Source organism: Gymnogyps californianus, chromosome 25 (genome assembly GCF_018139145.2).
Source record: "Gymnogyps californianus isolate 813 chromosome 25, ASM1813914v2, whole genome shotgun sequence".
In the NCBI taxonomy this organism is placed as follows: domain Eukaryota; kingdom Metazoa; phylum Chordata; class Aves; order Accipitriformes; family Cathartidae; genus Gymnogyps; species Gymnogyps californianus.
The window spans coordinates 5,089,488-5,114,508 of NC_059495.1; the positions used below are offsets into that span (position 1 = coordinate 5,089,488).

The following is a 25,021-nucleotide window of genomic DNA, read 5'->3' on the forward strand; positions in this document are numbered from 1 at the left end:
GGCACCTTGCCTGGCCGCGGCAGCTTGCTCTGCCTTCCCCAGATGGGCGAGCGTGTTGCCGGCCGGCTGCCACCGGCAGCACCGTGCCGTGAGGCTCAACCAGCCCCAGAACTGGGGATGGTGGGGCTCTGCCCAGCCCCAAAGCTGCTGCAACTGCTCGGTGCCTGAACCAGGCTGGGGTGTCCCCTGCAGCGATGCTCCCGGGGGGGTGGGGGGGGGGGCTGGTCCGGTGGTGGTAGTGGGGGGCCATTGCGTGGGGCCGGGGGCCGCCGAGCCGACGGCTGTGCTCTCCCCGCAGGCCGGGCCAGCCTGCACGACAAAGCCTCCCTGCGCATTGAGCAGGTCCGCTCCGAGGACCAGGGCTGGTACGAGTGCAAAGTGCTCATGCTGGACCAGCAGTACGACACCTTCCACAACGGCAGCTGGGTCCACCTCACGGTCAATGGTGAGCCGGGCACGGGGGGGGGGCAGCACCGGTGGGGGGGGGCTGCGGCATTGCCGCAGGGTTGCGTGTGGTGCCGGTGCCAAAGACGGATTTCCCTTTGATTTCTGTTGGTCGCTGGACCTCGATGGTATCTGCGCCTTGCAGACAGGCAAGCCTGAAGCCGTCCAGGCTGACTGCTCCAGCCGGGGCGTGACTTAAAAAGGGACAAACTTTTATTAGGGATTCAGCAGTTTAATTATGTGGAGCTTGTTTAAAGGAGAGACATCAAGAAACGGGGCTGGGAGCGAATCTCCTCTTAACAAACAGCTCAGAAAATCAAATCTTTGTTTTCTTGAAATTCAGATTTACTCAAATTACTTTTTCATTTTATTAAGGCTGCATATTAAACTAATTAGCAAATTGTCATTCTCCCCATCAGGAGAGGTCTTTATTTTTAGCCTAGCAGCAGGGCTGTGCCTCTCCTGCTGCAGTGGGGTGGCTGGAGAGGAAATGTGGGCACCGGCAGCTCCTCGCTGGTCTTGCCTGACCTTGAGCAATTAATTTAACCTTTTGGGGGGATGGCTGGGCTGCAGTGTGGAGCAGAGCCACGTAATTGAGCCCAATTAGCGAGCGGGAGCTTTGCAAGCGGGGCCGTGCAGCACACCAGCCCCATCCCTGCCTGCCGCCCTGCCTCGCCGCTGCCTCCTTTCCCCCTGCCTGCCCTCCTCCTGCCTGCTAACAAGCTTGGAGGGCTTGGGAAGGAGGGGGAGAGGGAAGCTGGAGGGGGAGGATGGTGCCTGCTTCACCTCCACCACGTGCATGGATCCTGCAAACCACTGGCACCCCAGATGCCCTGTCCCTCGCTGGGCTCAACCCATTTTGCAAAATGGGGCGCTTTTTGGGTTTTATGCAAGCACAGGGCATGCAGGGGCTTAATAACAAAATAATAACTGTAATCCTCCCGGCCCGAGGAATTGCTTTCAGGGGGAAGGCTGTGGCTTTCCCCCAGCGCATTACAATGCTTAATTTTCTTAGGGGAAAATAAAAATCATTTGGGGAGAAACAAAATAAAATTCTTTTTTTCGCGAGCAGATTAAATTGCCAACCTGTCTTCCTCGAAAGTGGGCTTTAACAACTGCTGGTAATTAGGGGCGGGCTGTAATCCTGCTAGCCTCTTTAATCAGGAAGGAGCCTTTCGATCTGCACTGCGGTGTTTTCCCGTGTTTTGACAATAGCAAGTTAATGTGCAACGAGGGGGACGTGGTGCCGTGCCCTGGAGCTGGTGGGGAGGAGAGGGGACAGGGCTGGGGTGCGGTGTGGCGTGGAGGGGATGCCTTCGGCGGGTGTCCCTGGGGACAGCCCCTGTGACAGCCGCTGTCGTCCCCTTCCCTGCAGCCCCGTTCGCCTGTGGGGTGGTCCCAGCCCCGCCGCGGGGATGTGCGGCGTGTCCCCTGTTTGCAGGCGGCAGCCTCCCCTCTGTCCCCGTGCCCCCCACGTCCCCCCCAGACCCACAGCGGCCACGTGTGAAACGGAGGGGGTCACGGCGGTCTCCCCCTGCCCCACAGCTCCCCCCACCTTCACGGAGACGCCGCCACAGTACGTAGAGGCGAAGGAAGGCAGCAGCGTCACCTTGACCTGCATGGCGTTCGGGAACCCCAAGCCCATCGTCACCTGGCTGAAAGAGGGAGAACTTTTGGGTGCCAATGGCAAGTACCAGGTAGGTGGGTGGTGGTGGGGGGCTGGCAGGGGCTGCTGTGGGGGCTCCCGGGCACCTCGCCGGCGGGGACGGTATCGACGGGACCACGGTGGCGGCAGCTCTTCCGCGCCTGGAGCCGGGTGTGCTGTCTCAGCACTTCTTGCTGAGATGCCCATTCTCCCCCCCTCCATCTCTGGTGAGCAGCAGCCTCTAACGCTGCCTGCTCTGGGGTGCAGGCTAGAGACCCCCCCCAGCCCCGGGCATTTAGGGCAGCCCCATTCCCTGCTGCTCCCTAGGGACTCTCGTCCTGGGGGCCGGTTGCTGTGCCAGGTCCTGGAGATGGGGTGGGGGCTGCAGCCTGGGGACACGGTGTCCCTGGGCAGGGATGGATGCAGCAGGGCTGGGGCAGGGTGGGGGGTTTGGGCAGGGAGGGCTTTGCCCCCCTCCCAGGATGCTTTTTGCATCCCGGAGGCTCCCGGGCAGAGATTCCCCCCTGAGCTGTAATTGGTAAATCAGGCATTGGAATCAGCGCAGGCACTAATGAGAGTAATTAGGAATCATTTGTTACTAATTGAAATAGAAGGATGAGGCAGAATGAGGTGGGGGCAGGGGGGGGAAGCCTGGCTGGGAGCAGGGCTCCCTGTGCGTGGGGGGGCTGCTACCCCAGGGGTGACGGTCTCTCGCCCGTCCTTCCTCGGCTGTGTCCCCGGGGAGGAATTCGTCCGCTCCTCTTGCAGCTGCGAGGTAGCCCCACGGGGAGGATGGTGTCTGAGCCGGGGTCTCCCCCTCGTACCCCACCCCAGAGGTGGAGCAGGTCCCTCGGGAGCAGGGGATGCCCTGGCGAGGCATCCTGCTCCTTGGGAAGCACTGATGGTGCTGGGGTGCTTGGCAGGAGCGGTTTGGAGTCTGCTGCCTGCCAGTCACTTCTGCAGGAGATGAATATGTTGCGAGGATTATTTATTTTATTATTTTTTTTTCCTTCCCCTTGGCGTCAAGCAGAAACGCGTGTGTTGGTTTATTAATATCCGAAGTCTTGCAGAGCGGGGAAACCCGTTTCTCATCCGGCCCTAAAAGCACTGGCAGCTCTCCGCCGTGGGAAGCGGGGAGGGAAGGAGGGTGCTGAGCCAGGGCTAGGGTGCATCCCCCCCGGTCTCCTGGGGGTCTTTGCCCATACTCCAGGGTCTTCTCTTGTCGTCCCCAGGTGAGCGACGGGAGCCTGACGGTGCTCTCTGTCAGCCGGGAGGACAGGGGTGCCTACACGTGCCGGGCGTACAGCATCCAGGGGGAGGCTGTGCACACCACGCGCCTGCTCGTTCAAGGTGAGATCTTCCCCCCCAGCCCCTCCGGCTCCTCTTCGGCCGCTGGTGTCCCCGGGGGGCTGGGAGGGGGCTCCGTGGGGGGAACTCTGTGGTCCGCAGGGCCGCGGTGCCACCCCGAAGCGACCCGCAAGCCTTGTGGGCTCGGCGTCGTGCCGGCTGCCCCCGTGACTCCGCATCCCGTTTGTAGGACGGAGCAATCCACTTAATTGGGGCACTGCGGTGGCCGTGCCGAAGCGGCTGTGCTGATGAACAGCTGGGCCCCGATGGCAGCTTGGTTTTGTTCGGGAAGCAGGGAAAAGACTGAGGCTGTCACAAAGCACCTCGTCAGATAGCGGTGGTGCATGGCAGGCCTCCCGCTCCTCGCTCCTTCTTTTATTAAATAAATCTTTAATTAGGTCAACAGCTACCAGCAGAGAGAGGAGCGCAGGGTGTCCTCTGCTCTGCTTTTGCTGCGCCGGCGAGCTGTAGACGCTTGCTGCGGCTCCTGGCCATTTGCTGTTTTCCCCCTGGATTTTTCCCGTGGGTGATCCTGGAAACGTGCTTGGGATGAAGGCAGGCGTGAGCTCGTGTGCCCTGGGAGAAACGGAGCCGTGTGCCACGGGCGCGGGGCCCCCTCCACAAAGCTGCAGAGATTCGGGGAAAGGGTTGGGAATAACAGGGCCACCGTGCTCCTTGAGGTCAGCCCCTGTGCCCCGTGATCCGTGGGGATCGGGGCCAGCCCTCCAGCAGCTCCCAGCCAACGATGCCATGATGGAGCTGAGCCTGAGCAACCTTTGTGGGGACACCTGTACGGGTGGGGGTGACACTTTTCTCTCCCCCCTCCAGGACCTCCCTTCATCGTTTCCCCTCCGGAGAACATCACAGTCAACATCTCCCAGGATGCGCTCTTCACCTGCCAGGCCGAGGCGTACCCCGGGAACCTCACCTACCTGTGGTACTGGGAGGAGGAGAATGTCTACTTCAAGAAGTGAGTTTGCAGCTGGCAGGGCGATGTCTCCTCCTCCTCCTCCTGCTCCCAGATCATGCTGGGGCCACCAACGGGGTGGGCATTGCCCCCGGGTCTCCCCACGATCCTCCTCCCCTCTTCTCTCGCAGCGACCTGAAGTTGAGGGTGCGGATCCTGATCGACGGGACGTTGATCATTTTCCGTGTCAAGCCAGAGGATGCTGGAAAATACACCTGTATCCCCAGCAACAGCCTGGGCCGCTCGCCATCAGCCTCTGCCTACCTGACGGTGCAGTGTGAGTGCGGGCAGCGGGGCCCGATCCTGAGGGATGGGGCTGGGATTGATCATACCCGGCTCTGAGGCAGCCCCAGAGGCTCTTGTCGTGCCGGTATGATACTAGGAGGCTCGGGTTGATGTGACAGCAGCCTTTGGATGAGCATGCAGTCATCCTCAGGAAAAGGCTGAGAGTGTCCCACATGTGCTTGTAGTGTGTGGGCAGCAAGAAAGCAAATAGCCTGAGCATCCTGGCTATCACTGCTCAGCTGGGACCAGTGTCCTCCTTTGCTACATGTGGTTTTTGACTAGGTGGGAATCTTCCCACCGCTGCTGCCGGCATGCTGTCCTCATCGGCTGCATCGCGTCGGGCAGGGAAACAGCAGATCGGGGCTCTCGGTCTCAACTACCTGCTTGTATTTTTCGGTATTTATTATGGGGGCTTGTTCCTGCGGCATGGTTTTTCTGTGAGCTCGGTAGCTTTGCGTGTCATATTTTTCAGGCGGTAACCGATCTAAACAAGCGGAGGAGAAGGGGCTGTAGCAGGAGTGTTGCTTCCCACGCTTGTTCTCTCCGGCTCCCCGGGTGGTAATGGGTAGTGTGCCACCGGCGTCCTGTGGCATTCGACAGTAATGGCCTCAATTGCTGCCGCTCGCAATTGCAATATTGCTCTGCTGTAAAAGACTGCAGCGGCTTTATTTTATAATGAAAGACAGGCTTGAGCAAAGTGGGCTCGCGACTTGGGTTTCGAAGGCTGCCTTAGAGCTGCTGCCTGTAGACCTGGCGCTGGTTAGTGGGAAGCCCCAGGCTGGCAGGGAGCCGCTATGAGAAGGGCTGGTAGGTCCCATCGTTTCCCTATGGGGATGGATGAAGGGGCAGGGGGACAGTGTGACTGGTGCCGTACGCAGGCAGAGGCGTGATTCGGGGCTTGGATGTGCCCGGCTGGGTGGCTCTTGGGAAAGCGTGCAGCCTCAGGCCATTAAATCTGCCCTGCCGCTAATCCAGGACCACTTGTCAAGGCTGATAGCTGTTAAAAATAGCTCTAATGGCAGGAAAAGCGGCGTTTGGACAATCTGCCGTTCAGACGGCCCTGTGAGGCTTCGGCGCAAGGAGGTGCGCTTGGCATTTTGTGCTGCAAACCCCTTTCCTCCAGAGCAAACCTTCTCATCTGTCCTGGGGCTGATGCCTCGGGAGGGAGGCTTCCCACCCACCGAAGCAGCCGTCGGACGGGGACACGGCTCCAGGTCATTAGCGAGCCGGGCTGGCCCCCAGCCAGTGACCTAGTAGTGAAAGGCTCGATCCCATTACCCTCTCCCACGCTGCCGGAGGCCTTGATTACATTTCCTAAGAGGTGGAGTTAAGCGGAGGGGGGTGAAGCCCGCTCCATATGCAGCGCTTGGCAATCTGGGTTACGGTGCCATTGCCGGGGGCGCACGGTTTCAGGGAGCAGTTGAGGTTAGGTGTTTCGGCAGGGAGGGAGCAGAGCTCCCAAACTTGGTAGCGTTTGCCCCAAGAAAGCAATAAGGAGAGGGCAGCCCCTCATCCTCCATCCCTTCCTCCTAAACGCCTTACCTTTACCCCCAGCTTTGTGTTTTTGCATCAGCAGCGCAGGGATGCTGCACCCCGAAAAAATGCATTCATCCCTTAATGCAGCGTAAGCCCTGTCAGGATTTTCCCATAACCTCGTGCTGCTGGTGTCTAGACGAGATTGTAGAAATACTCGCTCTTCTTATTAAAAGTAACTTTTTTTAAAAAGCTTCTTATTAAAGAAAGTCTAGATTCTCTCCAACCCACTCGCACTTAATTAAAAAGCTCTTAGAAGCACTGTTAATGACACATCCTAGACTGGAGGATTGCGAGACGCCTCTCTGCGTGGGTGGTGCAGCGCGGGGGGGGGGGTTAGGTACGTATTTTAAGCTTTTTGCATCCTGTTGGAAAGGGTGGAGGTGGCTGATGCTCAACGCAACCCGGCCTCCATGAGGCACGAGCTGCGAGTACAAACAGACAGGAGGTAAAGGGCTCACGGCAGCCCGGCCACGGATCCCTTCTCCCATCTCGGTTGCTGCAGTTGGTGTGTTTTAAGGCTCGGGAGTTGAAATAGTTTTCATTGCTGGTGTGCAAAACCAGGCTGCGGGGCAGGCGGGTGGCGTGCCGGGTGTGCGCCACACCTCGCACGCATCCCGCAGGCTGAGTGTGATGGAGCAGCTTGGGCTTCAGCAGGACGCAAGTCGGTGTGGAAGTGGGAGCAGGCGTGTTTAATGTTTCTTCTTAAATGCAACTTTTAATGAGCCCCAGGTAGGAACACCCTGGGCATGAGTAAAGCCTCCCAGAAATTCCAGGTATTACAGCAGATTTGTGTGTAGCAAGCCTGGAGATAACAGCCTGCGGGAGCCAAGGTGATGTTTGGGTTTGGAATTCATTATAAAAGCAATGTAGATCCTCTGAAGCCAGGTGGTGGGGGAGAGATGGGCTCTTTCCCCATGCTGACGTGGTGCTGCTGCTCTCCCAGATCCTGCCCGCGTGGTGAACATGCCCCCCGTCATCTATGTTCCCATCGGGATACATGGATACATCCGCTGCCCGGTCGAGGCAGAGCCCCCGGTCACGCTGGTCAAGTGGAACAAAGACGGACGTCCCCTGCGAATCGAGAAGGTAACGAAGCCCCCGGGGAGGGACGTGTGGGGGCACGGAGGGGTTCGGACCCTCGTGTCCTCTGCAGACGCCAGTGAGCATCACCGGGGACCTGCCCGGCAGGAGAGAAGAAGCCCCGTGGGTGGGATGACACTGCTTTTCCTTATCAGCTGTGGGCAGGGCGCCTGTAGATGTGCTGTCTGCATCTCCCAGACCTAATGCCTGCTTCCCTCTAAAGCCACCTCCCGATGGCCCTGGTTTTTTTTTTTTTTCCAATGGCAACTGATGGTTAAAAGACCCTTTCAACAAGTCTCTGCCTTCCTATAATCATGGTTTGATAGTCTGAGCAAGGATATTAGCCATTAAATATTTAAAGAAAACGCTCAGTATTTTAAATTTTTTGCTTAAATATTAACGATCCAAAGTTTTTAATTCCATTTAAACCTGTTGCTGCTGTGTGGGTTCCTGGTCCTTGGTGCCCTCAGCCCCTCGGGTGGAATTGTCTCCGTGGTGCCACCAGGACGAGTTTTACTTAGGGTGTGATAGATTCTGACGTTAATTCTTTTGGGCTACTTGAAGAAGCCTGGCTGTGTGTAGGGAGGAGAGCAGCTGCCAGATAAACCTGCCTGTCATTGGGTGCGTACAGAGCAGGGCAGCCCTTCCCGGGAGGGCTGCGTTTGGATGGGCTGATCTCGCCCACGTTTCCTCCCTCTGCAGTTGAGGGAGATGGCTTGGATACCGGGAATTGAATTGGGCATCTCCCGGGGACGTGACAGCCACCCTGGGCATAGGTGGGGGGCTTGGTTGAAGGGAAAATAATAAGCTGGGGTGGGTGTAGGATAAGTCAGCTCCCTCTTCCTCACTGCCGCAGTATTCTGGCTGGAACCTGCTGGAAGACGGGTCGATCCGGATAGAGGAGGCAACCGAAGATGCTCTCGGCACTTACACCTGTGTGCCTTATAACGCCCTGGGTACGATGGGCCAGTCTCCCCCTGCCCGACTGGTACTGAAGGTAACTTGCCTGCTAAAATCCTTGCTCTGCAGCCGGCATATTTGCCGTGAGTTGCGTCCTCTCATGCCAAGAAGAGCTCCCGGGGTTGTGCGGAGTGCTGGAGTCCCAGGCCAGGCGGCGTGAAGGCGTGCGTGCTTTGCGGAGGTATCTCACGCTGTAGTTAGGCTTTTTTAATGTGGATTTCACAATGTGTGTGTCACTCATTCTGCCTTCCTGTTCAGCACAGCGCTGCAGGGCTGGATGAGATGGTTGGTTTTTTTTTCCCCATGCTGCTTATCTGGTTGTTAATTCTGTGCAGAAATTCAGGTTTTACTGTGCTTTTCCGGGCGCTTCTCTATGAAGAGAGCTCAAGAGAAGGGCTCTGTGCCCCAAACTGGTCCGCTTTTCCACGTACGTTACTCACCGTAGCAAAAACCTATCGCCTTTTGCTCTGAGCCTTGTCTCTCTTACCTGTGCGGGTGAGAAAGGCGAATGCGGGCCCTTGCGAGCATCCTTGAAGGGGAACAGCAGAGGCTCAAGTGGGAAGGTGCGTCTGTGCTGTGGTCGGAGGTGTGCTTCCCACCAGGACAGGCAAACCCTGAGTGCACCCTGCCTGGTGCAGCTGGAAATACCCCGCCAGAGCAGCGGCATGGGTTTCGGCACGGGTTGGGCCACAGCCGGTGTATGATGAGTATGAGGCTTTGGTAGCGCTGGACCGGGGTAGTTTGAGGAAACATGTCCCTGGGATGGCCTTTTTGCCAACAAAACACTTAGCCCTGCTGACCTGGGCTTGGGTTCACAGAGGATTTTAATAAATGGATGATTTTAGCTCTAGAGACACTCCGCGTGCTCTTGCCACGTGCAGAGCCCGAGGCGCACTGGGCTCCCAGTGCAGTTCCTGGTGTGGCTGGGGTGGGAGCTGCTGCCTCTTCCTTCCCTGAACAAAAAGTCCCATGCTTGTGAGCAGCGGTGATTCATGGTGTCTCGCTGAGGTTCACATGATAACGCTTTGTGTATCAGACACATGCATCCGCTAAGATGGCTGCGGAGTCGATGAAATCAGGTTGATGTCTGATGCGATGTGGGTGTGGTTTTTTTTTCCTGTTTACCTCCTTAAAACTTGAACAAGATGCCCTAGTGCAGCGGCTCTTCAGAGAAAACTTCCCTCCGGGTGTATAATTTGGTGTACCATAGAGCCTCCTTAGCGCACGCTCTCCACCGTGGCTTTCCTTGCAATTCCTGAACCTTACCGAAACCGGTGATTCATTTCTTTTGGAAAAGGGCTGGTTTTGGTGGTGGGGAGCCGCTCGCGCGCGGTGGGAGTTGGCGCAGGTTGACGCTCCTTGCCTTTTCCCTTGGCTGCAGGACCCCCCCTATTTCACGGTGCTACCAGGCTGGGAGTACAGACAGGAGGCAGGGAGGGAGCTGTTGATTCCTTGCGCTGCTGCCGGAGACCCCTTTCCCATCATCGCCTGGAGAAAGGTACCCGGCCTGCCAGACAAATCTGCAGTGCCTTTGGCTTTTGGTGAATATTGCAGACAGAGAAGCCACACTCTGTCCCGGTAAGAACAAACTGCAGGTACAGCTGCTTCGCTTTGGGCTGAGCCACTGCCGTCCTGTCCCGCAGGTGGGTGGGGGAAGCCCGGCTTGTGGCCACCGAGTACTTTAATCCCGTGAAACCGTCACGGCAGCATCCGCAAAGCTGAGCGCTGCCCCTGCCCCGGCCCCCCTCCTCTTCCTCGCCAGTGCTGCCCGCAGGACACCCTCCTCCTTGCCTGCCTGTGAGGTAGTCACCGGCAGGACATGGCAGCCCCGTGATGCCGTTCTTGTGGCACGGACCTCCCGTGGTGGGAGGGGATGTGCCGCTGGAGCGTGTCCGGGGGTCTCTTGGCTGTGTTTTGGCAAGGGGCTGGACCGGTCAGCAGCTGCTTTGCTGCTCTGTGACTTCGAAGACCCTGGGAAGAAGCTGTTTTAATGATGCTGGACTGGACATAATGATTTCAGGATGTCCCTTTCTGTAAAGCAGGGTGGGATCCGGCGTGGTGGCACAGCCTGGGAGCAACCAGGGCTTTCCAGTCCTCCTCCAGCCTTCCCTTCGCTTCCCACCTTCACTGTTCCTGTAGGAAAGCTGCCGTGCAGGGGACCTCCTGGGCTTTTTGTCCCCCTGTCATGATCTTCTTTCCAAGCCTCCCATCCCCTTCTTAGGGCTCCTCAGAATGAGCGGGGTCCCTGCGTCGCCCAGTGGGCACCGTCCTCAATCCTTGCCGTGTGAGATGCTGGATGTCTTTGAGTTCCTTTTACCAGCACAAGGAGGACCATGACTTGCACAGATTGCAAGTGACCTACCTAAAACTTGTTGGCCGTTTTGTCTTTTTCTCCATCTTATTTTTCTCCGCCCCCCACCCTCTCCTTATTCAGGTTTCTTTTCAACCCCTCTTGGGCCTTTCGACAGTCCTCCTCGTGTCATGACTCTGGGCTTATCCCTCCTGACTCCAGTTGGGGCTGGCTTGGGCTGGGCTCAGTTTCCCAGTGGCAGAAGCAAGCTCCCTTGCTCCCCATCAGCCCAGCAGTGCTGACCAGTCTCTTGAAGGACTCCTGAAGACTTGGGCTTGGCACTGGTAGCCCCACGCGCCCGTCTGCTCCTCTGCTCATCCTGTATGGCATTGAACTGTGGGTCCCAGTGTCGATCGGCAGACACCCCTGCATGAAGAACAGCTGAAGAGGACTCAGGACAACGTGGGATTTGCACAACTTTGGCTGATGGGCGCAGACATGAGTTGTTACAAGATGCATTTTTCCACGCCGCTTGAGAGCTCCCGGGCACCTCCACGCACGCCGTCCTCCCGCATCCCCATGGGGCCCTTGCTGCCCAAACCTCTGACGTGAAGGGTCCTGCCTCTCCTCTGCCGCGGGCTGAGGCTGAGGGGCAGTCTGGGCATCTCCTGGGGCAGGCAATGCCTTCCCTGGCCTGGGAGGGTGTTTGCCGGGGGTGGCTGGTGCACCTTCCTCTGCAGCTTTGGATGCTGGAGGTTGAGCCGTGGTGCAGGGCTCGGTGTCCGTGTGAGTGCCGTGGGGTTTTCCGCTTGTGTGTGAGTGCTGAGGATCAGCCACCCTGACGCATGCCTCTCGCGTTGCCCCGCCAGGTCCTCTCGAAAACGGGGGAACCGGCTGCCTTGCCACGACCGGAGAGACCAGATTCCTTGCCGGTGGCCGGCGGTGTCCCCTGGGCCGCGCAGGTAGCTTAGTGACCCCGCTGCCGCCTCGCCCTGCCCCGCAACCCGCTTCTGAGTCGTGGTTTTTTTTTTTCTCTTTGCCCGGCTCCCTCCCGCTCCTTGCCCAAGGTAGGGAAGCCCAGCAGGAGCAAGCACAACACGCTGCCCGGCGGCACCCTGCAGATCCGCTCCCTCGGCAAGGACGACCATGGCGAGTGGGAGTGCGTCGCCACCAACGTTGTCGCAAGCATTACTGCCAGCACCCACCTTACCGTCGTAGGTACGGGCAGGGCGGGGGACGGGTCCTTGGGGACGGCCAGTGGTGGGTCCCTGGGTAGAGTCCCCCAGGCAGTGTGTCAACAGGGCTGATGGGGATGCTTCCTGTGAAGAGCAATGTCTCCTCTAAATGTTCTTTACTGGTGGAGCTGCCTTTTTCTGCTCTGTTATTTTGGCCACCTGCGGACACAGTTGTCCTGCTGCCATTTCTAGCAGAAATTCCAGGTGGCCTTTGCTTGGTGCAAGAGGAGTCCCCTCGAATCACGGCTGGGAGCAGATGCCTTTCCAGCCTCCTTGCCTTTGCCTGCCAGCGCGTGGTGTTGCTCCCCTTTAACCCATCCCTCTCTCTCCGCAGGCACAAGCCCTCACGCCCCGACCAGCGTGCACGTTGTGGTCGCCATGACCTCTGCCAACGTGTCCTGGGAGCCCGGCTACGACGGTGGATATGAGCAGACTTTCTCAGTTTGGTACGGCCCTCTGTGAGTCATCCTGGCATGCTTTGCTCTCTGCTTCTTTTCCTTCCTAGCCGACCCGAGCTTCGAGCAGCCGGGGGGGAGGAGGGTGGTGAGGGTGGCATGCCCGGCTCTGTGCCCGTGGGCATTACAGGGCTGAGCTCCCGTTCGGTGCCTTGGAGAGGTGGGTGGTGGTGGGATCATGTAGTTCCCGTGTTTCCTCTCCCTTCTGTGCCAGCCAGTACCTCCGTCTGCCCCAGCAGGTTTTATTCTGCTTATGGTACAAGGGAGACGCTTTGCATTCATGTAACTTTGCCTCTGGCATCTAATTTCAAGATAAACTGTTTATGAAGCTTAACAGCCAGGGAGAGGATGGAAAATGCAACCTTTATAGAGTGCGTCCTGGAAGAGCTGTGACTAAGCAGAAATGATCTCTCCTTGCTCTGCGACTCCCTGGAGGTGGTTAAATCCCGGCTGAGTTCACGACCAGCCACCGTGAGATGCCGGCCGGGTCTGAGCCTCATAGGGCTTTGCTCCCATCGCTCCTTTGCCAGCCTGTGCTACCCAGTACCCAAAGCCAGTGGGTGCATCCCACCTTCCCGCAATGGGGCCGGGCTCGGCCCTGCCGGCTTTTCCCTGGGGCAGGGGAGGGTGAAACGTAGCTGCAGCGAGGTTGGGGTTTTCTTTGGGCTCTGCACTTGTTCTTGTCTTCCTCTTCTGAAGAGTCGCCCTTGCAAATGTGGAGTGGATGATGCCTTCCCTTCCCAGGCCTGGGCTGGCATTCTTCAGCCTTTCTTCTCGCTCTCTCTTTCCTTCCTTGCCTTAATTTGCCCCGATGGAGACTGCTGATAGAGTGGAGATAGGGTAGATGCTGCCCGTAGTGATTTCTGCTCTGCTCCAGCCCGAGGCGGGACACTTGCAGGGTGGGGCTGGACGGTCTGTCGGGAGATGGAAAGAAGAAGGAATGGAGCGAGCAGAGGGGAAGAAATGAGGGAGCGAGCGGAGCGGTGCAGACCTTGCTCTGATGAAAATGTCCTTGGGAAGGAGTGGTTAAATCTCTCTGCTCTGGAGACATGGCTCACCTTGGAGGGAGGTGGCATCTGCTGCTGCTCTTGCTCTGCACCCTGCTGCTGGGTTCCTGCCTCCTCGAGGCTCTTCCAGACCCCACACCGGGGAGAGCAGCCGGCAGCAGGGAAGGGTGCTTGCACCAAGCTTGCCTGGGGGAATTTACAGGGTGCTGTGGGGACCTGGGATAGGGAGGCAGAGACCCATCTTGCCTTGACTGTAGGGTGTGAGCCCTGGGGGCTGTGCTGCTCACTGGGACCAGGGATCTGGGACGGTGCTGGGTCATCTATTGCCGTCCAGAGAGCTGGCCACCCGTGCGTTTTCCTCCCTGCCGTGGCTACGGGATGCTCCAGCAAAACATGGCTTCGCCTCCTGTGGAGTTCATGCTCTCCTCCCGCTTCCGTGGTTGTTGATGCTGGAAATGCAAACCCCGCTCCCCAGGGATGGCCAGGGCCACCACAGCATCCCGCCTGCATACGTGCTCTCCCTCGGCAAGGGCCGTCTCCCGTCCCCAGGGGCGATTAGTGCTGCATTTACCCGCTGCTCTCCCCACCCTCAGCCCCTCGCCGTGGCGTGCCTGCCCGCAGCAGCGCTGGGGAGAAGGGGTGCGAAGGCAGTGGGGTTAAATGCCGCAGGGAAACCCGCTCGGGGTGACAGGCTGCTCCGCTGCCCTCCATGCCTCCACTGCGACGGCGGAGGATCCTGGGAGCTGTAGTCCCAGCCGGAGCCGCGGTGATACAGAGGCTTTCCTGCCCGCAGCCGCTCGGTTTGGTGGAGGCACGCTGCACGTGCATGGCTCTCTGCCGACTTGCTTGTTTCCATAGCTTGCTGCTGCTTCTCCTGCCTCACCTTTTGCTCCACTTACAGCGGCATTATTTGTCTTTGCTCCATCTTTTACTTCCTACTCAGTGGATTTACCTGGCTGTATGCCGGTGGCTACAGATATACCCATTTACCTATGCAGAATAGACCATCTGCAGTAATCCTTCCCAAATCCTCTGCGGACACCACCGAAACCTGCAGCTGAAGGGCTGGGACTCCCTAGAGCATCTCTCTAACACGAGCACCGATACTTGCAATATCGTTGCAGCGCAGTGATGCTGCTTCGGGACATGGGGCTCTTTCACCGTGCTGCTTCCCGGCGGGGTTATGGCTTGTGGAGGTGGCTGCACGCTCATGTGTGCTGGGGTCGCTCTGGGAGCTTTTTTCGCCCTGGGTTTGTAGGTTGTAGACCCTTGCAGAAAGGCTGTGTCCTGTGCTCCCTGCAAGTGCCTCTGCTGCACTGCCAAACCCTGAGTTACGCCCTGGGCTGTGCTGGCAGCCCCCGACTTGTGCAGATATGGCGAAAACGGTGATTTAGTTAAATGTCTCTTGTGGGATTGCATGTACAGGGCTACAGCTGAGGGAAAACTCGGCTCTGGCTTGGGAGCTGTCAAGGTGTAAATGGGAACAGGGCCGATCTCCTGCTCCAGCCATCCCCTTTGCAGCACTCGCCGGAGTAAAAATGCGCCAGCTTCCACTTTTGCGTGTGGGAATCTGATGGAGATAACCTCAGAGTGGGGCTGTTGGCACTGCTTTTGTCCCTGACCCTGCTCAGAGGGCGCAGGTGGTGCACGGCAGAGGGGAGGGCTGGTGGCAGTGCCCGTATGAGTCGGGGGATGCTGGTGTGGCACAACGGGACGGTGCCCTGTGCCTGGCAGTCCTCGTGTGCGCCGTCCCCGAGCCGGCTCTTGGGTGGCGAGTGGCTGCCCCATGTCCATACACATCGCTGCTGTCAAACCAAACCATCGCTCGGGAAAGCTCCATTTTCGCTCGAGAAGTTAATGCTGCCTCTTTGTCCTCCCTGTCGAAGGCACCTTTCCTGAGGATGCTCCCTTTTCTCTCGGCAGGATGAAGAGAGCCCAGTTTGGCCCCCACGACTGGCTGTCTCTCCCCGTGCCAGCTGGTTCCAGTTGGCTACTGGTAGATACCTTGGAACCGGAGACTGCGTACCAGTTCAGTGTCTTGGCTCAAAACAAGCTGGGCACCAGCTCCTTCAGTGAGGTGGTCACTGTGAACACTCTAGGTAGGTCCTCCATGGGCACAAGGGGAGGAGGGGGAAGGAATTCAGGAGGTCCGTGGGGAGAAGTGGCCCTTTGCCTTGGTCCACGTGTCCTACCAGCCGCGTAGAAGATAGTTAGTGGAGGGTCCTGGATGAAGCGTGTAGACTTTGCTGGATGCATGAGGCTCGCAAAAGCTTGTCCTAAGAGACAGCGTAGGAGAGCTGTACTGTACCAGTCACCTTTCAGATCTTCCTTAAGTTCAGCTGGGGTCAGGAGGTATTAATAGAGCACAAAATCACTTGCGTGCGGCTCAGAGCGGGAGCTAACACAAAGGGCCTCGTGCTGGTACCTGCCTTGGGGCTGTCTTGGGCAGAGGTGGGAGGAAGCAGGAGGTTTTCTAACGCTATGCCCCTTTTCTTGGAGTCACTGCATCGTTAGTCCCCTGCTTTTTGGAAAGCCACTTTTGTATCTCTTGAGATAAAAGAGCACATGCCCGAGACGTGCCCTAAACTCCTGGAAGGTGGGGACTGCCGCTGCCGTGGTGGTCCGTCTGCCACTGATGGGATGCGTGTGGGAGAGCATCCTCTGCGCTTCCCCTCGCCCCATCTCAAAGGTGTCCCTGTCCCATCTGCTCTGTCCCTAGCATTCCCTGTAACAACTCCAGAACCTCTGGTGTTGGTTACCCCACCGAGGTGCCTAACAGCCAACCGGACACAGCAAGGCGTCCTCTTGTCGTGGCTTCCTCCCGCTAACCACACCTTCCCTATCGACCGCTACATCATGGAGTTCCGTGTTGCGGAGAGGTGGGAGATCTTGGACGATGGCATCCCGGGGACCGAGAACGAGTTTTTTGCCAAGGACTTGTCCCAGGTAAGCAGGGGCTGCCCACACCATACCTCTGGTGTTGCACCGTCTGCTGCAGCTCTGGGGAAGGCTCGGGTGGCTTTAGGGTGGCTCGGTCCCCGTGCTGGGGTCTTCAAGGAGCTGGGCAAGGTTGGAGGCTGTGGTGGGGGACCTGACAGATGTGTTTCATGTTTCAGGACACCTGGTACGAGTTCCGGGTCCTGGCGGTCATGCAGGATCTCATCAGCGAACCCAGCAACGTTGCTGGCGTGTCCAGTACAGGTAAGGGGTGGCTCCTTCTACCCTCAGCTGTTGAGAGCATCTCTGCTTCTGCAGGCACCTGAGCTAGCGCTCAGGTCCTGCATCAGTACTTGCTTATGACAGCGACGGCTGGTTTTGTGCTGTTGCCTGAGATGCTCAGGCTGTGAGCTGGGCTGATGGGCGCATGGTTAGGGTCAGTGTCCTGGGCACGCTGCTGGCCCCGTGCTGCCTCCCGATGCAAACGGATCAGCGGCGCTCGGAGCGGGCGAGGACAAACCGCCCCATTTAGTCCTTCCCGTGGAGCGCAGCGTTGTCGGGCATCCGCTGGTGCAGAGTGGCAGCACATCTCGGCTCTGCGGGGTGCCTGGAGAACAAAGCTCTGACCGGGCACTGCGCAGCCTGGAAATGGGAATGAAAGGTGCAGAGAAGGAAACGTGGCACTGCAGTGCAGAGTCCAAGGGGAAAAAAGCTTTGCAACAGGAGACTGCAGCACGCTGCAGCTTGTGCACGTACCCTGCACCCCGGTCCAGCTCGGAGGATGCTCCTCGAGCAAGGGACAGGCGAGGGTACGTGATTATGATGGGGAAGGCGAGGACAGCAGGGACGAGACGGGGATGCGGCGAGCCCTGCTTTTATGGCTCGCGTGGAAAAGCTGAGGAGCCACCCAGCTCCGCTGCGCACAGGAATGCAGCAGTCTCTCTCTGCCCCCAAGCGGTGCCGGCGCGGTGTGGAGAGCCTGCCTGCCTGCCTGCTGCGGGCTGCCTGCTTGCCTGCCCTCGCTCCTCTCGCACCATTTTTCTGATGGGGTTTGGCAGTGCCCGCGGGGCGTGCATGCGCCCCGGCCCCAGGCAGCTGCCCTCCCAGGCCGGTGCTGCCGGCAGGCGAACGCGCGCTGACCCTGGGCGCGAGCACGCGGCAGGAGCGCTGGTGTGTGCGGGGTTTGCGTCTGCAAATGGCCGCAGCTGAGGTCTGCTGGTGGTTCGGCTGTGCTCGTGGTTAGTGAAGGGGCGTCACGAGGGTTCGGAGCCCGGTTTTCATTGAAAAGCTTGAAATGGCGCACTGACAAACGGGGTGAACTACCTTGTGCTGCTGCAGCGGGTTATTGGGCCGGGAGGTAACTGCAGGTTTGGTGAAGTTGTGTGCGCTTGTACGTAAATGTGTATTTGTGTGGCGTGGAGGCTTCTTCCCTGGGGGTCCGTCAGCTAAGACAAAATGGTTTATGTGGTGCAAGGTCGCTAAATCCCTTGGCAGTGGCCTGCAGCAGCACTGACTGCTCTCCCCAGGTGGGCTGGATTGGAAGCAGGGTCTTTACTTAGAGATTATCATTCCTCGTACCAGTTGCATTCATGCTGTGGTAGGTCCCTGGGGAAGGCAGCAGGCAGAAGTGTGTGGGTAACACCTAATTGTTTTTCCCCTAGACGTATTCCCTCCGCCTGACCTGACGGACGAGGGTCTAGCCCGCCCTGTGCTGGCTGGCATCGTTGCCACCATCTGCTTCCTGGCTGCTGCCATCCTCTTCAGCACACTCGCCGCCTGCTTCGTCAACAAGCAACGCAAACGCAAGCTCAAGCGCAAGAAAGGTGAGCCCGTCCCCGGTGTGCTTCCTTCCTCCCTCCTTCCCTCCCGCCTCCTCCTCATTTCTCCTCCCTGGTTGTGTTGTGGTGGTAACCTTCTTCCCTGTCTGTCTCTTCTTCCGTCCGTGCGCGTCCTCAGGTGAAGCCCTGACTTCATCCCTCGGCTGTGCCTGAAAGCGCCCGTGGTCGGGAGCGGGAGAGGCAGGGTGGGTGAAGAGGCGACAGAGAAACTAGCCTGGGATTTCCGAGGGAGCGCTCTCTCGTGGTGATAACTCCTAGAGCCGGGGGTTTAGGGCTGGGGTGTCCTCTGGGCCAGAGATGGGGGGGACACCGCTCGCCTCCTCGAGGTCCCCCCGGAGCTGGGCTCTCCAGCTGCTTCCTGCCCAGCTCTGCCCAACCCGGAGCAGGCAGTGCCCAACGGCCGCACTAGGCTAGAGAAGACCCCCGCAAAGGAGACCCTGCCGCTCTGCTTCCCGAAAGCTGGGACTGCAGCCGCCATGCAGGAGCAGCCGGTAGGGAAAAGGGCGGCTGGGGAGCTGGAGAGGGCAGGGGAGTCGGCTCCTTCTCCTCTGGCCTGCGAGACTGCGGCAGCAGGACGGGCAGGACCCTGTGACGGGAGCTGTTTGTTGTCAGCAACCATTAAAGCACTGGAGCAATGAAACCTTGGCCTCTTGTTGAGTGTCTTTTGTTGTCTTGATGTTGAGTTTGTCTTGTCTCTGTTGTGTTGCGCCTCCTTAGCGTTCTCTCTTCTTTCCCCTTTTTATTCTCTTCCAGACCCTCCTCTCTCGATAACCCACTGCAGGAAGAGTTTGGAGTCCCCGTAAGTATCTGTCTTAGATGCGGCACCAGGCTGTGGGTCTTCAAGGTGCCTCCTTCCTGCAGTTGTTGCAAGGCTCAAATGGAAATGTCTGACCTTGTTTGGTTGCTTCTGACGAGTTGTTTTGTGTGTTCCCTGAACTTGTGGGAACACAATGGTTCACAAGAGACAGACGGGCTTTGGAGCAGAAAGCAGCAGGGACAAATGCAGCAAACTTTAAGAGACGACCCCGTTGGATCTGTGGACATTGAGCAAAGCTGGAGTTGACTGGTGGAACTCAGTTACACACCCAGCTTGAAGGGGCTCCTTAGGAGAAGGGCTAGCCTGCTGCGTACGGAGTCCTTCGTGCAAGCTCGGTGTAGTTTTTGAGTCATTCTCTGTTGGCTCTGTTTTTTCTTGGGAAATTCAGAGAATCTTACACCTGTATCTTTTCTTTTCCCACGAAGAGTGCCCCGCTGAAGCCTCTTTCCACATGTGCCCAAAGGTAGTGGATCATGGTGCTGCAGTAGCCACAGCTCCTTGCGGAGCCCATCAAAAGCATATATAGCTGCTAATCAGCAGGAGCATCTTCGTGATGTGAGCGTGAGAGTCTGAGGTGTGGACACCTCATGCTTTGGTTCCTGGACCATTGCAAAATGTGCCGGTGCTGGTGGATCTTAATCTTGCTTTTTTTGGTTCATCCACTGCACTGAAATAACCATGCCTGCACTGTCTCTGTTGGATCTGCTGCCTTTTGCCTTTCATTCCTGTTTGTCCGAGGCTTTCTGGATAGGGATGAGTGAACTGTTCTGATGCTTGCTGCCTTTTGAGGCTCTCAGCCTTAAGTTTGAGTGTTGAGAATGGGGGAAAAAGTTGGTCTGAAATGATCCATCAGCATCTCCAAGTGAGATGCTGAGTTCTGCGGGAGGGGACGTTTGCCTGACGTCCCTCCTCTTGGGGGCTTTCCCAGGCATGGATAGCTCAGGTGAACGTAGGAAACCTTTGAAGGAGTTGGAAGTGAGCTCTGGATCTGTCTTTCGTCCCGCTGGGGCTGCGGAGCTTGTTGCGAGGCGTTGGTGGAGCTTGTTAGCAAGGCGTTGGTGTGAGCTGCCTGCCCTGGCGGGGATGCCGAGCGTGCTGAGCTCCGCTCCTGAGGAGCGGGGATGATGTGTGCTGCTGCTGGTCCTCTGGCCTGTGCCGTGGCTGGGCAAGACTCTGCCGTCCTGGTTAGCCCCTGCAAATTTCTCCCAGTGGTTCCTCTTTTGAGAGCTGGTAGCACATTGTTTTCCGGATCCGGACGGCGGTTCTTCTGGGCGAGAAGACCTCCTTTCCCCTCCGGGTGACCGTCCCCTCTCTCGGTTTTTCTCCCCTGTGGTCCAGGTTGTCCTCCGGCAAGGTGAGTCCCGAGAGCATCCGCACGCTCCGTCCCCCCTCGGAGTCCTCTGACGACCAGGGCCCGCAGGCCAAGCGGATGCTGAGCCCCACCAAGGAGAAGGAGCTCTCCCTTTACAAGAAGACCAAGCGAGCCATCAGCAGCAAGAAGTACAGCGTCTCCAAGGCGGAGGCCGAAGCTGAGGCCACCACCCCCATCGAGCTCATCAGCCGCGGGCCGGACGGCCGCTTCGTCATGGACCCGGCGGAGATGGAGCCCTCCCTGAAGACGCGGCGGATCGAGGGCTTCCCCTTCGTGGAGGAGACGGACATGTACCCCGAGTTCAGGCAGTCGGATGAGGAGAACGATGACCCCGTTGTCCCCGCCTCCGTCACCGCCCTGAAAGCCCAGCTCACCCCTCTCTCCTCCAGCCAGGAGTCCTACCTTCAGCCACCAGCATACAGCCCCCGGTTCCACCGGGCGCTGGAGGGTCCCGGCGCCCTGCAGGCCACCGGCCAGGCCCGCCCGCCGGCCCCCCGGGCTTTCCACCACCAGTTTTACGGTTACCTCAGCAGCAGCAGCCCCGGGGAGGTGGACCCGCCGCCCTTCTACATGCCAGAAGTCAGCCCGCTGAGCTCAGTCATGTCCTCCCCGCCGCTGCCCCCCGAGGGGCCCTTCGGACACCCCACCATCCCCGAGGAGAACGGGGAGAACGCCTCCAACAGCACGCTGCCCCTGGCCCAGACCCCCACGGGGGGCCGGTCCCCCGAGCCCTGGGGCAGGGCCGAGTTCCCCTTCGGCGGCCTGGAGCCGGCCCCCGCGCCGTTCCCCCACCAGCTCCAGCCCTGCGAGGCGGCTGAGGGCTCCCAGCCCACCGGCTGCCTTCCTCGGGGGCCGCCCCCCTCCTCCCTCCAGGTGGTCCCCGCGTCCTACCCGGGCATCCTGCCCCTGGAGGCACCAAAGAGCTGGACCGGCAAGTCACCCGGCAGGGGCCAACCCTCCGTGCCCACCACCACCAAGTGGCAGGACAAACCTATGCAACCCATGGGATGTCAAGGGCAGCTAAGACATACCAGCCAAGGTATGGGCATACCCGTGTTGCCTTACCACGAACCGTCCGAGCCCGTCGGCCCCAGCGGCACAAGCACATTCAGCCTGGACACCAGGTGGTACGAGCCCCAACCCCGACCTCGGCCCAGCCCTCGGCAGGTCAGGAGGGCTGAGCCCAGTTTACATCAGGTGGTGCTACAACCTTCGAGGCTTTCTCCTCTGACCCAAAGCCCCCTCAGCTCCCGCAACAGCTCCCCGGAGCTGACCGCCCGTGCCCGGCCCCGGCCGGGCCTCATCCAGCAGGCGGAGGTGTCGGAGATCACCCTGCAGCCTCCCGCGGCGGTCAGCTTCTCCCGCAAGTCCACGCCGTCGACGGGATCCCCCGCGCCGAGCAGCCGGGGAGGCAGCCCCAGCTACCGACCTACCGCCACCTTTGCCTCCCTGACCACCGGCTACTCCGGCTCCCAGGGCTCCTCCCTGCCCGTGGACACCATGGATGTTTTTGGAGACATCCCCTCTCCGAGGAGGGCCGGCGAGGAGATTCTCCAACCGGAGCCGACATCCACCACGGTAGCCGCCACGGGGTAAGTGCGTGAGCCCCGTGGTGCCCCCCCCGGCCCCCTTCCCGGCTTCCCCCACCCTGCCTCACCCGCTCCCTCTGACTCCCTCCCTGCCATCGCCATCCCAACTCGTAGGGTCTCTCTGGGCGCGCTGCAGCATCCCTTTTGGAGACGGCGTCCCGCGGGCTTTGCTAGGAAGAGGCTGGTGCCATGCGTGTGAGTTGCATGGCCGCTGCCCGAGAGAGCTGGGTTTTAGGCAGGCGACCTTCCCGGTGCCGGCGGCACGCTTGCCTCTTCCCCGGCTGCTCCCTTGGGAACCTGGGAGCGCTGTGACTCGGGCTACGGGCCATCTACCAGGCGTGCAAAGACCTGGCTCCCGGCTCGCGTAGGTAAGTGTCCTGGTGTCACTGGCGGTTGTTTCCTCTTCTAGCTGCTGGCTCTTGGCTTTCTTCGAACGTTAGGGCCGCCGCCGCCGCGCCTCTGTCTTCCTCCTCTTCCTTCCCGCGGAGTCTAGAGAGCTTTAATGCATGACAGAAACAGCTATCACGGTCACCGCCCCACCTGCAAAAGGGATGCTGCAGCCCCAGGACGCGGGCAGGGAGAGATCAAGGACTTAGCCACACCAGCAGCATGTCAGGAGAGGAGGAAAAATAAAAATAAACTAACCCCAGCGGAGATCGGGAGGCTGCCGGCATGCTCAGATCCTGCCCTAAAGAGGGATGTGGCTGCACTAGACAGTAGCGGCTGGTTTTCCAGGTACCAGGGTTGCTCCAGGCAAAAAGCGTCTCTCTCTCTCTCTCTGTATTTCTCCTCTTTCCCTCCGTCTTTCACAGCACCTTAGACCCTGTAGCCGTGCTTTCGTCCCATCCTTTCGTCTCGCTTCATTTTGGCTTGTTGTCTGGCGGGGTCGAACCCCGGCCCCCCTCCGGCTTGCGGCAGAGAGGAGTCGGGGGGCCGGGGCACCCGGCCCCGCGGAGCCGGCGCGGTCGGAGGCGTACGGAGAAGAGGCGTGTGTTTTGGGGAGGGGGGAGGCAGCGTTTCACCCCGCAGCGCCCTCCGCATTTCACTCCCGCCCTCTGGTACCTGGAAGCGTTATGGCCTTAGAAAAACCCTCTGGCCCGGCACGGCTGGGGTGCGCAGGGGGGAAGGAAGGAGGGCTCAGGGGAGAGGATGGGGAGGGAGAGGAGCTGAACGAGCCTGGAACGACTTCTGTGTGCCTCTGGAAAACACAGCTACGGAGCAATGCAATTAAGCATGTAGACGTAGGTCCACGTCTCCTAGCCAGGGCACCCCAAGGAGATCCAGCTCCAGGACAGATCTGTGTTAGAGCAGCACTGTTGTCTGTGCTTTTATGCAGTGTATCCATTCGCTTTGTTGATTATTGTTTTCGTTTCTTCTTTTCCTTTCTCTTCTGTTTCTTTCCCCCTTTTTTCTCCAGCCTCGTTTCGTTTGTGTTTCGGTTTGGTTTCTTTCCCTCCTTTTCCTTTGGAGTTGTTGACGTGCTGATGTGTTGCGGAGCTCGGCTCCTTGCGGGTGTTGATAACTGCTTTGTTTTTGATTAATCTCAGCTATCTGGGCAGTGTTGTCGAGACAAGCTTCTCCTCAGCTCAATAGGTAAGGGTGATCCATGTCCGAAAGGATGATGTGGGCGCTGTGGAGGGTGGCCGGGAGCGGGGCATGAGAGGGGACATGGAAGGGGCTTTTCCAATACCATCTCTTCCTTTAAAGGGGAATAAGGAATCCGAAAACACTAGGAAACACCTCTGGACGCACAGTCTCTGTGGCTTTTGGGTTTCCCCTCCCAGCGGCATGCTGCTGCTCCCCGGCCTTCGGGGAGGCGCCGGGGCTGGAGAGCCCGGTGGTGGCAGCCGTGTCTTCATGTTGGGGTTTGGGATGAGCCAAGCTGCTGTTTCCCCGCAGCCGCCCTTCCTTTCTTGGAGGACGGCGACACGTGGCACCCTCGGCCCCAGCAGGGCTTGCGTGGCGCGAGGGTTGTGCGGTGTTAGGGAGGTGCATGTTGAGGTGGGGTTGTCCCGGACGATCCAAACTAGGAGGAGCTCATGGCCACCCCCTGGAGCCAGGTAAGACAGCCACATCTGGAGCAACCCGCTGCAGACAGCACTCTCGGAGTGGGGCTCCAAAAATCAGTCTCCAGTTGCAGTCCAGGACATGGAGAATTTTGTTCCCATCAGTACCTGGATCTGTTTTCTTTTTCCCGAGTCTCCTCAATCATGGAAAATGGGAGAAGTCTTTCTTTCAAGATGGACTGTATGGTTGGCAGCAGCATAACTACAGGTTCAGGCTGCCAGCGAGGTGTGTTATCGTCCCCGTCACAAGTGTAGTCATAGTAAAAGCCATCCCTCTCTGAAACACTCCTTGGAGAAATCTTTAAGACTTCTTCTGACCCAGCTGTAATTAAACCGCCCTAAGCAGATCTTGAAAGACTATCCCCAGAAAATACCTCTGGAGCTGCCTTCATGGGGCTGGTTTCCTAGATGGCCATGGGCATCCCTGGAACTGGGATGGAGTAATTGGGAGATGGTTTTCAGACCTTAGACGCAGAGAATGTCACTAAGACTGCTAAAGCCAGATGGGATAATAGTCATTCCTGACCCCAAGGATTGGGAATGCTGACCCATTTGGCTGTCGGCCAGGCTGGTTATGAAAGGAGAGGTGGGATTGCAGATGGGACTGTTTCTAGGGCCTGGCCATGCCCAAGCTTCCTTAGGAAGGGTCCTACAAAAACTTAAGTTTTGCTGCCTTGGATGGGAAGAGTCATCAAGGTCCTGGCTGATGCTCTCCTAAGAGCCTGAGGAGCCTTGTTGGACTGGAAAAGAGCCTCCCGAGAGAGAGATGAGATGCCTAGAGAAATCAGGTAGATGTTTCCAGGAGAGGGGAGTTCCTCCAGCTGACGTGGAGGGTTGTCCTGGGGTGGGGAGAGCAGGAGAGGTGAGGAAGGAGTGTCGGGTCATGGCAATGCGAGCAGGTACAGGATGTGTGTTCCATGGACGAGCCATCCCCTTGGCATGGCAAAACCCCTCCAGTTCGAGCCTCGCAGCCTCCAAAGCTCTTGAGCTCTTGGCCACCTTCTTCTGTTTTCCTCTCCTGATCCCAGAGCAGGGTGTCCCATGAGGAGCAAAGCTAGCACCAAGCCTTGGTGAGATCTGGGCTGTGCCAGACTTCCCGAGAAATGGGGAAGCCCTCAGCGAGGATGTGGCTGGGTTTTTTTTCTATTCTT

General features: G+C 58.7%; 1 protein-coding gene across 1 annotated transcript in view; it reads left to right on the top strand.

Annotated features, from left to right (window-relative positions):
- IGSF9B (immunoglobulin superfamily member 9B) overlaps window positions 1-25,021 on the top strand; it is a 40,259-nt gene that overhangs the window by 9,128 nt on the left and 6,110 nt on the right. Inside the window, exons 3-18 of the mRNA XM_050911006.1 lie at window positions 299-445; window positions 1,990-2,141; window positions 3,322-3,439; window positions 4,265-4,406; window positions 4,535-4,680; window positions 7,168-7,310; window positions 8,161-8,301; window positions 9,646-9,762; window positions 11,622-11,772; window positions 12,124-12,235; window positions 15,175-15,350; window positions 15,971-16,197; window positions 16,368-16,452; window positions 17,850-18,011; window positions 18,780-18,825; window positions 20,182-21,807. Coding sequence (XP_050766963.1) covers window positions 299-445; window positions 1,990-2,141; window positions 3,322-3,439; window positions 4,265-4,406; window positions 4,535-4,680; window positions 7,168-7,310; window positions 8,161-8,301; window positions 9,646-9,762; window positions 11,622-11,772; window positions 12,124-12,235; window positions 15,175-15,350; window positions 15,971-16,197; window positions 16,368-16,452; window positions 17,850-18,011; window positions 18,780-18,825; window positions 20,182-21,807 — 3,691 coding nt within the window. The remainder of the gene's footprint in view (window positions 1-298; window positions 446-1,989; window positions 2,142-3,321; window positions 3,440-4,264; window positions 4,407-4,534; window positions 4,681-7,167; window positions 7,311-8,160; window positions 8,302-9,645; window positions 9,763-11,621; window positions 11,773-12,123; window positions 12,236-15,174; window positions 15,351-15,970; window positions 16,198-16,367; window positions 16,453-17,849; window positions 18,012-18,779; window positions 18,826-20,181; window positions 21,808-25,021) is intronic.